The 12,001-nt window shown below is 41.0% G+C and overlaps 2 protein-coding genes across 3 annotated transcripts; both read right to left on the minus strand.

Annotated features, from left to right (window-relative positions):
• Positions 1–243: 243 nt before the first annotated feature.
• Positions 244–2,618, minus strand: hexim1 (HEXIM P-TEFb complex subunit 1). 2 transcript variants are annotated; one of them, XM_053639028.1, is made up of 2 exons: positions 2,088–2,618; positions 244–1,838 (listed from the first exon to the last, which is right to left on the minus strand). In XM_053639028.1, the coding sequence occupies exon 2, from the start codon at positions 1,820–1,822 to the stop codon at positions 788–790; it is 1,035 nt and encodes a 344-aa protein (XP_053495003.1). In that variant the 5' UTR covers positions 1,823–1,838; positions 2,088–2,618; the 3' UTR covers positions 244–787. The 2 variants fall into 2 exon arrangements, with proteins under 2 accessions (XP_053495003.1, XP_053495002.1); XM_053639027.1 differs by having other exon boundaries at positions 2,081–2,618.
• A 1,230-nt stretch (positions 2,619–3,848) lies between these two features.
• On the minus strand, positions 3,849–11,609 carry acbd4 (acyl-CoA binding domain containing 4). The gene is made up of 10 exons (XM_053639026.1): positions 10,892–11,609; positions 10,620–10,740; positions 9,671–9,755; positions 9,363–9,483; positions 8,764–8,907; positions 7,933–8,021; positions 7,668–7,836; positions 7,379–7,581; positions 5,070–5,120; positions 3,849–4,956 (listed from the first exon to the last, which is right to left on the minus strand). Exons 1-10 carry the CDS (start codon positions 10,989–10,991, stop codon positions 4,822–4,824), a joined length of 1,218 nt encoding a protein of 405 aa, XP_053495001.1. The 5' UTR covers positions 10,992–11,609; the 3' UTR covers positions 3,849–4,821.
• Positions 11,610–12,001: the final 392 nt, after the last annotated feature.

Raw genomic sequence — 12,001 nt, forward strand, 5'->3', positions numbered from 1 at the left:
TAGGCCTGTGTCAAAATGTTGAGTCCACACGACCACAATACGGCCTTTATTTCATTGTTTGTTAGTTTTGCACAGAAATACTCAGATTAGGATGTGACCGGTATGTTATTAAACTCTGAGCCTTGTCCTGCAAGTCCATCTATAAAAAAAGCATCAATGGTAAGATGTGAAATAAACCCTTTTAAAAAATAAATAAATAAATAAATAATTTAATTGATATATTTGGATGAAAACAAATGCCAGTAACGGTTTTCCACAGTTTTATTAGCCCACATACTGCCTTGGTCATGCATTAATAAATGTAAAGCAGAATATCAGGTGCACCAGCAGAAAAATACCAAACAGCTCATTTACCGGGATTGATGGGACAAAAAACACGTTTTATGGGAAACTTTACAAACGTGTGTATGACAATATGTTGTTCCCCCCCCCCTACGTGCAGTATGAACACGTAACTGATCCAGAAGTATTAACTCTAAAACCAAAATAGTCCTTTTTTCCCCTCTTCTCTTTTTTATAAATCCAGTCACGTGTGCAAAAAAAAACTAACCTACTTTACAATGAACTAACCATTTTTAATGGGACCCCACACACAAATTCAATATTTAAAACTTGTCAGAAAAACAAAACAAACCATGAACGTTACCTTTCTGGCCGAAAAGCACATCACATTATTAACTACCGTAGCTTTACAGTAAGACAACGGATAAGATCAACGGACAATAATAAATCAGGAGGAAAATAATAATGATAAAAGAAACAAGGAAAGATGTCGAATGTGTGTCCGTCACTGTGAGCCCGAACCCTCGGCGTGTCCCTTCTCGGGCTGTGAGGCGGTAGAGCCGTTGACGGCGCGTGCCGCGGTGTGCTGGTGGCTGTGAAAGAGCAGCTCGCTGTTCAGCGCTCTCAGTCTCTCCAGCTCGCTCTCCAGCTCGTGCACGCGCTGCGCGCTCTCGCCCGGAGCCGCCGGGTTTCTCCGCGCGAGCCGCAGCCAGTTGTTCTCCTCCTCCAGGCGCGACATGCTCTTCTCCAGCTCCAGGTACTCCCTCACCAGTTCCTGTTTGGACATGTTCTGCAGCGTCTCTACGTGGTACCGCTCGTAGGTCTCGGAAAAGTCCCGCTGCAGAAACTCTCCCCCTGCGCCCCCAGCTCGGCCCATGCCGTCGCTCTCGCCGCCTTCTCCTCCTTCACCTTCTTCTTCCTCGTCCTCCTCAGGGTCGAAGTCTTCCTCGCTGGCCGTGTCTTCTGACCGACTCGCGCCGAAAGACTTTCGGTTGCAGCGCTCCGTGTTCAGGTCGGGTTCCTCTCGGTCGTGCTCCTCCATCAGGAACTGAGTGGTGTTGTAGGGAGCCACTGGCAGACCTTTAGCGAACATCTCGGCTCGGACCCGCGACGCGCGCGCGCTCTCCCTCTCGTCCAGCTCTTTCTTCTCCTCCCAGGTCAGTTTGAAGTACGGCTTCCAGCGGCGCTTCTTCTTAGACGGTCGCCGCCGATGCTTCCTCTTGCCCTGGCGGCCGTCCGGTGCGCCCTCGGAACTGCAGCCGGACCTCCTCTTATTCCGGGGGTCCCGCTCGCCCTGCGCTTTACTGGACGTCTTTTCAGTCGCGTCTCCGTCGTCACCGGCAGCGTCGCCAGGCTTAGGCTCCGGATCGCTCCTCTCCCTTGCGCGGCACATGGGGTGCGTGTCTCCGGAGACGAGTCCGGGACAGAACTCCGGCGGATTTCGTTGCACTTGTTTCTCCGCGATGACACTATGCGTGTCGTCTCTCTGGCGCCCCCTATCGCCAGCCTCCGGAGCAGCGTCGTCTTTACTCAGCTCCATAACTGTACACTCCCACCTGAAGGAGATAGAAGTTTGTGATCAGAGTGATGATCGCACAGATTTCTTCAAAACTCACCAGTCAACCAAACTAAGACATAACGAAAAGAAAAAAATATTGTAAACAAAGCGTCAGCTTACATTAATAAAAAAAACAACAGTTTCAAAAAGTGGACAGTAAATTAATATTTCTATTTGAATTAATGCTATTTATCATATCAACGAATTAACTCCAAAAAGTCACGATCGAATAAAACTCACCGTTTACCTCAAGTCTATCGTTTTAGTTATTATGCTACTTGAGACTGTTAATGTTAACTCCTTCCGCTCCGTTTACAACTAGCTTTCTTAACAGCACCGAGTACATTTCTATCCGTTCTAAACTCCTTTTCGCTTCTGCTACGGAGACGAGTGTTGCTTGTGAATTTATTACCTCCCCCACGTAAAGGGCGCATGCGGCTAGTCCTGGTTTTTTGCTATATCTTGGGACTTGAAGTTCAACTCTTCACTGACCTATAACAAAGGGTCTCACATAGATCTACATTTCCCACAATTCACTGATTGTTTTCAGTCCCGACCGAGACACGCCCACTCTGGAACTTCATTGGCTCAAAAGTTTTTTCTGCCGTTGCTTCCTTGAAGAAGCACCTTGATTGGCTGTTTGCTCAGTCAATCCGTCTGAAAGCCATCCCGGGTGTTCTAGTGGACGCTACCAACAGCTTTGAAAAGGGTACGGACGTTCTCTATAGAATGAAAATATATTACAAATCTCGGTTACTGAAGCCAAAATAATATAATGGACTGCAAATTCGGAAATGCCGAAGTACGGAGTTCATAACAGAACCTCATAATATTGACAATTCGTTTGCGTTATGGTCCACTGGAAAAGACGCACATACCTCGAATCTCTGACGTGATTAAAGGCTCTTCATCCACAAAGTAGTCCTTATTCACGGCAGTGCTTTAGCCATTGAGTATCTAGTGTCGTGTGTGTTCACGTAGTTGACGAATACGCAAATTTCCACAGCCAAATTTATTTTTTACGTCGAAATGCGACGTTATTTCTCTACAAAAAAACGAACCAACGTTTAATAAGCGTATTTTCAAAGACATCGAAAGTATTTACCGTGAATATGAGAAGAGAATGCGGGGCGTTAGCTTTTCTGTTTGCCTGCTAGCCAGTCAAGTGTTTAGCTAACCTAGCTAGCTACATAAACGGCGGCTTTACCAAGCCGTGTAAAGAATGCCAACACTTAAAGAGTGTGTATCTAAGAATAATGTCAATAAAACGCAGTTTGTTGCGTCTCCCACACGAACAAAAAGATGTCTTCCAATATTCACCAGCAACAATGGCTTTAAAGCTAGGTTATTTAGCCAGCTAGGTTAACTAGCTAGCGAGCTTGTTAGTTTGTGTAAACTAGTTTGTATGTTTCTAACTAGGTTAGTTTCGGTGGAGGAAGCGAACTGTGAAGTATATTTCCCTTCAGCAAAAACAACTGCGTGTTTACCTCCATACTATGATGCCCTAAATAGGTTAGCTACGTAGCTAGCTAGTTACCAAACAGAGCTTGCCCTGACTCGCCAAGAAGCCATTTCCTCGCTAGGGAAGTTAAACTAGCGTTAGCTTCACCACAGCTGCGCCTTCATAACAAAACATAAGGCCTGGGTTTTGTTTGGTTTTTTTGGCAGGATATGGCGTCCGAACAGTTAAATTGTTCATTTTATAAATGTACCACTGGAAACGCGATAAGAAATCAACGATACACATCTGGAAATAAACCTTTTCACGTCGAATACACTGAACAGCTTTGCACCTTTTTGCTAATCAGCGTGGCTGCTCTTGTCTAAGACGAGGCTGTTTACTATCAGTTGGGTTGCACTGCCACGGCAATGGCGCTCGACCAGGACTCGGTTTTAGTTCATTATCACGGCCTCATTTCGTAAATAAAATGAACAAGCCATGTCGCTGATCCAGCAGGTAATGAACCAGATGATAGCAGACAATGCGCTGAAATGACCCTCTGCCGTGTTTTTGCATAAATTCAGTGTTTATGGCAGTATTTAAATAGATTGTAAGATACATTACAAACGTGTATAAACAAAAACAAATCCGCGTCAACCTCCACACGCACCTAAAACTGTTACAAACTATTACAAACAGCAAATAAAAACGAAATCCTTTTCACTCATGCAAATATATTTTTTCTTTTGATTCCCTTTGCTCAATCTTAACGCATTTGCACTAAATAATTGCATCACCCTTTTTTCCCCATGTGACTCAGTATGTTAGTTTAATACATGCATTTGTAGATTAATATATAATGCAATTTTATTTATTTATTTATTTAGCACTTCTCAGTGTTATATCAGTGTAGTGTGAATTAAATCCGCTCAGATACTTGAACCCACTGTGAAATCCACATGAAGGCCATGTGTGTAATTTAAGGCTTTCCTGATAAGGAACTCTCTCACACACACTATATGCTGGTGTGTCCATGTTGCCCCTTTGAATAATGACTTAAAGACCAACAACAACAACAAAATCTGTTTAACAGGGTTTGAAAACTATAATGTCTGTACAATCTAACACCTATAGTTTGATCGATACGAATTTATCCCATTTTTTAAAAAAAAGACATCAATCTGTAGTCTTTAAAAAACCCAACCTGAAACCGTTTCTGCAGTCAACAAGCATCATGAAGTTTGTAAGAGTAACATTAAGATTCACATTAGTTTTTCTTCAAGATAGATAACATCATTGCAGCACTCACCCTCTAGTAAAACGTTGCCTGTGTAAAGCTTTAGTCTCACACACAGGTGCTAAATGAATAAGAAAACAGAGAATGCCTACACACTGTTCCTAATGTACCCCGAGTTTATTTCCAAAGAATCTGTCGAGCCGATTCATTAAGTTGTTCATATTTTAAAAAGCATCCCTGTTTTCTTTAAGCACCTGAACCTCACCATCAAACACTATGTATACTATGTAGTATGATTTCAAATTATGGACAGAGAAGCTTCTGAGGCTTTTTCTTCCTCTGCTGTAGCCAGAATATCATTCCTTGAGCGATGAAAGGCCAGATCAAAAGCACCAGCAGAGTTCGGCCAGAGACATCAAATGGCCACCATTTCTCCACCTGTGGACGGAAGTGGGATTTCCATTTCACATTTCATACCGTCTTGTTATTCATACTCAGAAATATGAATCTTTTAAAGTTTTTCCCCCCTCGTTTTAAAGTCTAGACATTACCTCAGTCTGTGGAGATGTCAACTGCATGTGTCTCCACTGTGCAGTTTGAGCCTTAAATGTATTGAAAAAAGAAGGACAGGAGAAAAATGAACAGTTTCCACATGAAGCTCAGAATACTGTACATCAGTTAGCCAAAATGTCAGTGGATATGGTCATGAAAACTATTACAGTACTGTAGCAATGTAGATGTCCCTAAACTGTCTCCTTGTCAACATTCACATTTACAGTGTAAAATTCTGTTTCTAGTTTTAGTTTCTAGACTGATCTAAGTTGCGTACATCAAACAGCTGTAAATAAATAAATAAATGGTTAAAATAGTAATCATGCAATATGCAATCAGCAATTATACTGCTGTATAGATTCTCAATACAACAAAAAGCTTGAAGTTTCTGTTTTTGCAAAAGTCCCTTTATTTATGATTGAAGATCTGGGAACTCGGTATGACTGGGAACATTGTTTACTGTTTTTAAAAATTTTATTACATGTTTATTAATATCTAATACTCATATTGTGTTAAATAATATGCATTTTTATTTGTGCACCACGCCACTGAGATCCTAGTGGCCCATGTTTCATACACATATTACTTTAAATCAACTCTAGCTTCTCTAATTCACTAAACTACTTCCCTAAATTGCTGACGGATATCAGTCCATCAAAAAGCCTAACAGACCAGAATTACTACTCAACTTAAATAGTTTTAATGCTTATAACTGTTCTATCCAGCAATCTACAGTCGGGTCCTTAAGTATTTGGACAGTGACACAATTTTCATAATTTTGCCTCTTTGCACCACCACAATGGATTTGAAATGAAGCAATCAAGATGGGATTGAAGTGTAGACTTGCAGCTTTAATGCAAGGAGTTTAACAAAAAATATTGCATTAACCGTTTAGGAATTACAACCATTTTCATGGGCTCAAAAGTAATTGGACAATCGACTGTTGAGCCTGTTTCCTTATTATTTCATGACAAATTAAGGAGATAAAAGGTCTGGAGTTGATTCCAAGTGTTACATTTGTGTTTGGTAGCTGTTCATGCGAACTCTCATGAATAGAATTTGCGGTACAAAGAAGTGGCTATGCAAGTGAAGGAGGCTATCATAAGGCTGGAAGAAAACAAAAACAAGACAGACCTATCAGAGAGATAACAGAATCTTCAGGAGTGGCCAAATAAACAAATTCGTATGTTCTTAAAAAGAAGGAATGCACAGCTCAGCAACTCCAAAAGGCCTGGAAGATCACTGAAGACAACTAAAGTGGATGATCGCAGAATTCTTTCCTTGGTGAAAAAAAACCTATCCAAACATCTAGCCAAGTCAAGAACACACTGGAGGAGGTAGGCATATCATTGTCAAAGTCTACAATCAAGAGATACCTTCGTGAATGTAAATACAGATGGTTTATCTCAAGATGCAAACCACCGGTAACACCCAATAACAGAAAGATCAGATTAGACTTTGCTAGAAAACATCATCTTTTTTTTTTTTTTTTTTTTTAAAAAAGGGGGGTGCCCAGTGATTGAAGAAGATTCTTAGGACAGATGAAACCAAGATTAACTTGCTCCAGAATGATGGGAAGAGAAGAGTATGGAGAAGGAAAGGAATGGGGATCCAAAGCATACTACATCATCTGGCAAACATGGTAGCGGAGGTGTTATGGCATGGGCATGTATAGTTGCCAATGGAACTTCATAAATGGCCGAGTCAGTCACCTAACCTCAACCCAACTGAACATGCTTTTCACTTACTGAAGACAAAACTGGAGGCAGAAATACCCACAAACCAGCAGCAACTGAAGTTGGCTGCAGTAAAGGTCTGGCAAAGCATGTCAAGGGAGGAAACTCTGCATTTGGTGATGTCCACAGGGTCCAGGCTTGTCACTGACCGCAAAGGATTTGCATCCAAGTATTAAAAATAATCCATATATTTTCAGTTATGTTGGTTTGTCCAATTACTTTTGAGCCTGTGAAAATGGAGGGACTCTGTAAAAAAAAAATGGCTGTAATTGCTAAATGATTTATGCAATATTTTTGTTAAAAGCCTTCAATTAAAACTGAAAGTCTATACTTCAATCATATCTTGATTGCTTCATTTCAAATGCATTGAGGTGGTGGACAGAGAAATTATGAAAATTACAAAATTCGTGTCACTGTCCAAATACTTATGAACCAGACTGTATGTGTTTCATTAGCACTGCTTACATTACATGAATTCATACCATTAACAAAACATACTTTTATGGTAGTTTTCTTTCACCGTGTCACAGACTACACAAATTGTTTCATTACTTTCACAAGCAGAGCCTTACATTAGCTGCAGCCAAGCCCTCGACCACCTCCAGCCGCTCCATCACGCTCTGCATGTCCTCTCGGAGCCTCTGTAGTGCCAGTATGATCTGCTCCTGCACCTGTGTGTCCTGAAGTCCTTCAGTCCCTCTGTCAGGGTTGTGTCCTCCTCGTCCGCCAGATGCCTGCTGCCCTGCTCGTCTACCACTGCTGTACGGAAAACCACCTAGACGCAGGAAAGAAATTACAGCTGCATATATAATCATGGCTCCAGCTTGTCTAAATTCAACTGTGAAATTGTTTAGCACTCACCAGGAGCTTCCCTCCAACCATGCCTCATTCCATCTCTTCCTTGTTCCCTCCTCCTTGGCGGTGGTCCATTTCCAGCCCCCTCTCCACCCTGCCCAACACCCAGCTGGGTCACCTGGAGGGCAGGTGTGTTCACGAGCCGATTCTGCCCGCCGTGTGGCTCAGGAACTGGCTGTTTGTAAGAGGCATGTAAAGTGAGCACGTGGTGAGCTTGGCATGTCTAACAATAGTGCAAGCTGGTGTTGCCAAGCGTGGTAGAAGTTCATACCTTTATGTAGTCCAGCTGCTCCATTGAGTCGCAGAAAATTTCACTCTCAGAGTCGCTAGTCAGCACCAGACCATCCGACAGAGCCACATCTACACACAGGTAGCACCTATATCAGTCTGGTTTAATACTGAGTAAATGATGTAAGCATGTTTGTTTGGGACTCATCATGGGTACATGGGTCCTGAGGTCAAAGTGAACTTTGAAGCATTGCAAATTCTTTCCATTCTTTCCTAGAAATACTCCATTTCACCACATAAACATATGTACAATTTTCCATTTGGACAGACCTTACTGAACCAAATTTAAAACTTTTGGGCGACCCAAAATGACAATTTAAACAGTGACATGATTTTTCCCAAATGTAGTAGACCAGACAAGACATGTCTGGTGTCTGAAGTGTGCCTCGTGTTTTGCAAAATTGCACAACCTTAATCCGCATTTGTATAGTCCTAGAATTAGTCAATAAAAATACCAGATTATTAATACATTCATCATGCAAATCAAATTGCAACTCTATTCTCCTCCACATCCTCCATATTTTCACTTTTGTTCCTAACCCGAGTCTGATGCTTGTGTGTAGAAACTATGCGCTGAGGAAGAAATTGATTTCAGCCTGACGATGTCTGTAATTACACATTTAAGTGCTGCAATACTCTTTTGTCCCTTTTTGTACACAAGTGTCATAAACCACATAAGTCTTGTGATCATTTTGGATATTTAATATACACTGGCTGATAGTTTGTTTTGTTTGTGTTCATTGGCAAAATAATATGTAATAACAAACACAAAAGAAATCTCTCTTGAAGTTGTTTAAAGTACATGAAGTATTACCTGCACTTTCATTCTGAGGCACATTGTTAAGGACAGGCTCAAGATCCAACTTTTGCTCTCGCTCTTGTTCTCGACTTATTTCTTCTTGTATAGTGCCATCCACGTCCTCAGCAGGAGTTTCAGTTGCTTCGTTTGCATTTATATCTGTCAGAAAATAAAACAACAGATCATATATAAAAAATAACATGATTTATATATTTATTTCCCCTTTTTTTTAGGTTAAGACATTCATTATTAAATAGCTTTAGTATTCAGTTGCATTTGAACACTAACAAGCCTATACATTTTTTGCTTCCACATCCATAATGAACATTAGCAATAGTGCTACTCTATACGTTGATATTTAATTCGATGATATTTCTTGTGCTTTTTGGGCCCAATGTAAAAATGATCAACTTATCTGCATGTGGTAGTGATTTTAACTTTAAACACAGTTAGCCAAATCGCAAATGGACTTCTATTGACAATACTGTGGCTTGGTTTATTTGTCCTGACAATTACACAAAGCAATTCTTGCAATTCAAATGGTATTTTATTAACAAATTAGGTAGATATATGAAGATTGCTTGAGTAGTTGATTACTCTCGCCACATACTCACCTTGTCTCAGATTCAGTAGTACCTCTGGTGGTCTTGGTAGATCATGAATGACATGGTAGAGTGGCTCAAAATAATGGTAAAAAGACGCCGTCTTCTCATTTATGGGCATACTGTCTATAAGCTTATAAAGAGAATGTGTTAATTCAACAATTTTCCCAAATCAAATTCACAACAGGAGGAAAAAACAACAACACATTAATTGTATTAGTATGTGTTTTTGTGGGACTTTGTACGAGAGAGAGAAAGAGAGAGACAGAGAGTTCAACGAAGTTTTGCACAGAGGATATAACAAAATAAGCATTGCTAACCTCTTGCGCAACTTTCTTCATCTCATCGACATAGGCGGCCATGGCACTCGCACGACTCATGTTTCCAAGCCGATTCCAAGCATCCCTGTAAGAAGAGAATGTCTGCGCTTGGTAGATGCCTATATTTTCTTATACTAAGCCTAAATTTTATTACAAATACAAGATGACGTGCACAACTTAAAGACAATGTAACACGGACGTCTTAATCATAATCATAGTCACATTAATTCATTTATTCATTCATTGATCTTTAGTAGCTGCTTTATCCTGGTCAGGGTGTCGATGGATCCAAAGCCTATTCCAGGAACACTGGGCATGAAGTGGGAAGATACCCTCGATGCAGAAGCAAAACTCAAGGGTCTACAGCTGGACCTGATCAAACTCCTCCTATATCTGTAACCCTAACCAACAAGATGCTCAACAACAAGGAATAGCACACTTATCAGCAACACATATTCAGCCTGAAACACACCTGTGGACCTTTGGTGTGACTCAGGTAGGATTACCTGGATGAGACCTCGTAAACGTTTGGTTCTACGGAGAGGGGTACTTGGGAAACCCTGGGGCAAACCCACACATACATGTAGAGAACATGCACAGACACACAAACAGTAACCCAATCTCAGGATTGAACCAGGAGGGACTCTGGAGCTGTGCAGTGCAAACTCTACCTGCTCCACCATGATAACGTTACTTAGTTATTTTTCCCCCTATGCACAGATGTTGGCATGAACAAAGATGATCATCGTTGGTGCGTAAAATCAACTGCCTTTTGATGGAGGGTTATAAGAACAACAATTTTGATACTGCTGACTCATGTCCGATATACATACTGTATGACCAGGTACGTGGGGGGGATTGAAGAAAGGGAGGGTTTCGACTTTGGCGCCAAGCCAGGTGTCAGTGAGTTGTGTTTATTACAGATAACCATGAATATTATAACACTCACCACTTGTAGCGACCCACAGGGTCCCAGAAGCCCGGACGAGATGCTGTGCATGGTCCACACACAGCCTGTTTATACAGGCTATAGAACCGCAGCATCACTTCATACGAAGGCCTGTAGGAACCTTATCATCATATTGAACACAGAAATTTACAGTGCTGTGAATTAAAAGTCACTGCTACGGTGTATTTTGCTGCTTAGATGCTTTACACATCTAATATGGTACCAAACTACCAGCTTGCTCTGTGTTTCTCAATGAACGTGTAAGTGATTACCGTTTTTGGGCAGGTTCTGGATGACATCCACAGCCGCCTGGAAGCGTTTCTGACACTCTTCAGACTCGGTCGAGGGCAGATGTGCCACTTGGATCTCCATAATCAAAGCCTGAGGGCTGCTGCTGTTCGTAAAACAAAACAAACCCCCCCAAAAAAACGACGAAATGAAACGAGCTGAAACTCTAAACTCAGCCGCAGTAGAAATGCATATTCATTTCACTACAGCACACAGGGTTTTCCCGAAGGCTCAGGGACGGTCGTGTCAGCTGTCCACACGGTTAACTCAGGAGCAGGCGATGATACCGCTCAGAGCAGACCCTCATGGCGGGAAGAAAACTCGTGTTTTTGCTGTTTTTCTTGCGGTGAAGTAGCGACTTTTCTGTTTAGTCAGTGAGGTGGTGCGAGGTGAACATAGTCCACTCACCTCACCTGCAGTCTCTCTGTCTGACTGAAATTACACCAAACCCAGGGGTTAAAAAAAAAAGCTGTATGAGCTGTCAAAGTGCTAAAACAGCCAAAAACTAGAAATGCGAGTTCTCATAAGGTGACGAATGGATTTGCTGGCTGTCGGTATCTAAAAACTGCTGTGGACTTGAGTTCAGTTCCGGGTCCTGTCACGTGACAGAGCAAGAAGGAACGCACTGAGAGCGAATGTGTGCAAAGGAAAATGATTACAGTGATTACTAAACAACACAAAAACAACACAGGGAAGTAAACATCACAGTGATATGTAGTTACATTACAGACCAATTCATCTGATTGATAATTGTAGGCTATACAACAGCTCCTAAGGTTGATGATGATAGTAGTAATAGTAATAATAATAATAATAATAATAATAATAACAGATTATTGGCAAATACTGATGTTACTGACATGAAAATACAATTGTTCTTTTTCACCATTTAATGGGTTGCATAGGAAATAGAGAAAGCAAACAAAAATGTATCTACAAATCAAAGAAAACAAAGAAAATAACGTTAGATAAAAACACTAATTAAGATTAATATATACGTATGCTATATATATATATATATATATATATATATATATATATATATATATATATATATATAGATAGATAGATAGATAGATAGATATTTAAAAGCT

This window comes from Ictalurus furcatus, chromosome 13, assembly GCF_023375685.1.
Source record: "Ictalurus furcatus strain D&B chromosome 13, Billie_1.0, whole genome shotgun sequence".
Lineage (NCBI taxonomy): Eukaryota > Metazoa > Chordata > Actinopteri > Siluriformes > Ictaluridae > Ictalurus > Ictalurus furcatus.

What these genes read in the sequence shown, in the direction of transcription:
- hexim1 (XM_053639028.1), bottom strand. Translation starts at nt 1,822, where the DNA reads ATGGAGCTGAGTAAAGACGACGCTGCTCCGGAGGCTGGCGATAGGGGG.
- acbd4 (XM_053639026.1), bottom strand. Translation starts at nt 10,991, where the DNA reads ATGGAGATCCAAGTGGCACATCTGCCCTCGACCGAGTCTGAAGAGTGT. An exon ending in AGCAGCTGGACTACATAAAG is followed by an intron (nt 7,837 to 7,932) that starts GTATGAACTTCT and finishes TCTTACAAACAG; the next exon opens with CCAGTTCCTGAGCCACACGG. An exon ending in AGGGCTTGGCTGCAGCTAAT is followed by an intron (nt 5,121 to 7,378) that starts GTAAGGCTCTGC and finishes AATACATTTAAG; the next exon opens with GCTCAAACTGCACAGTGGAG.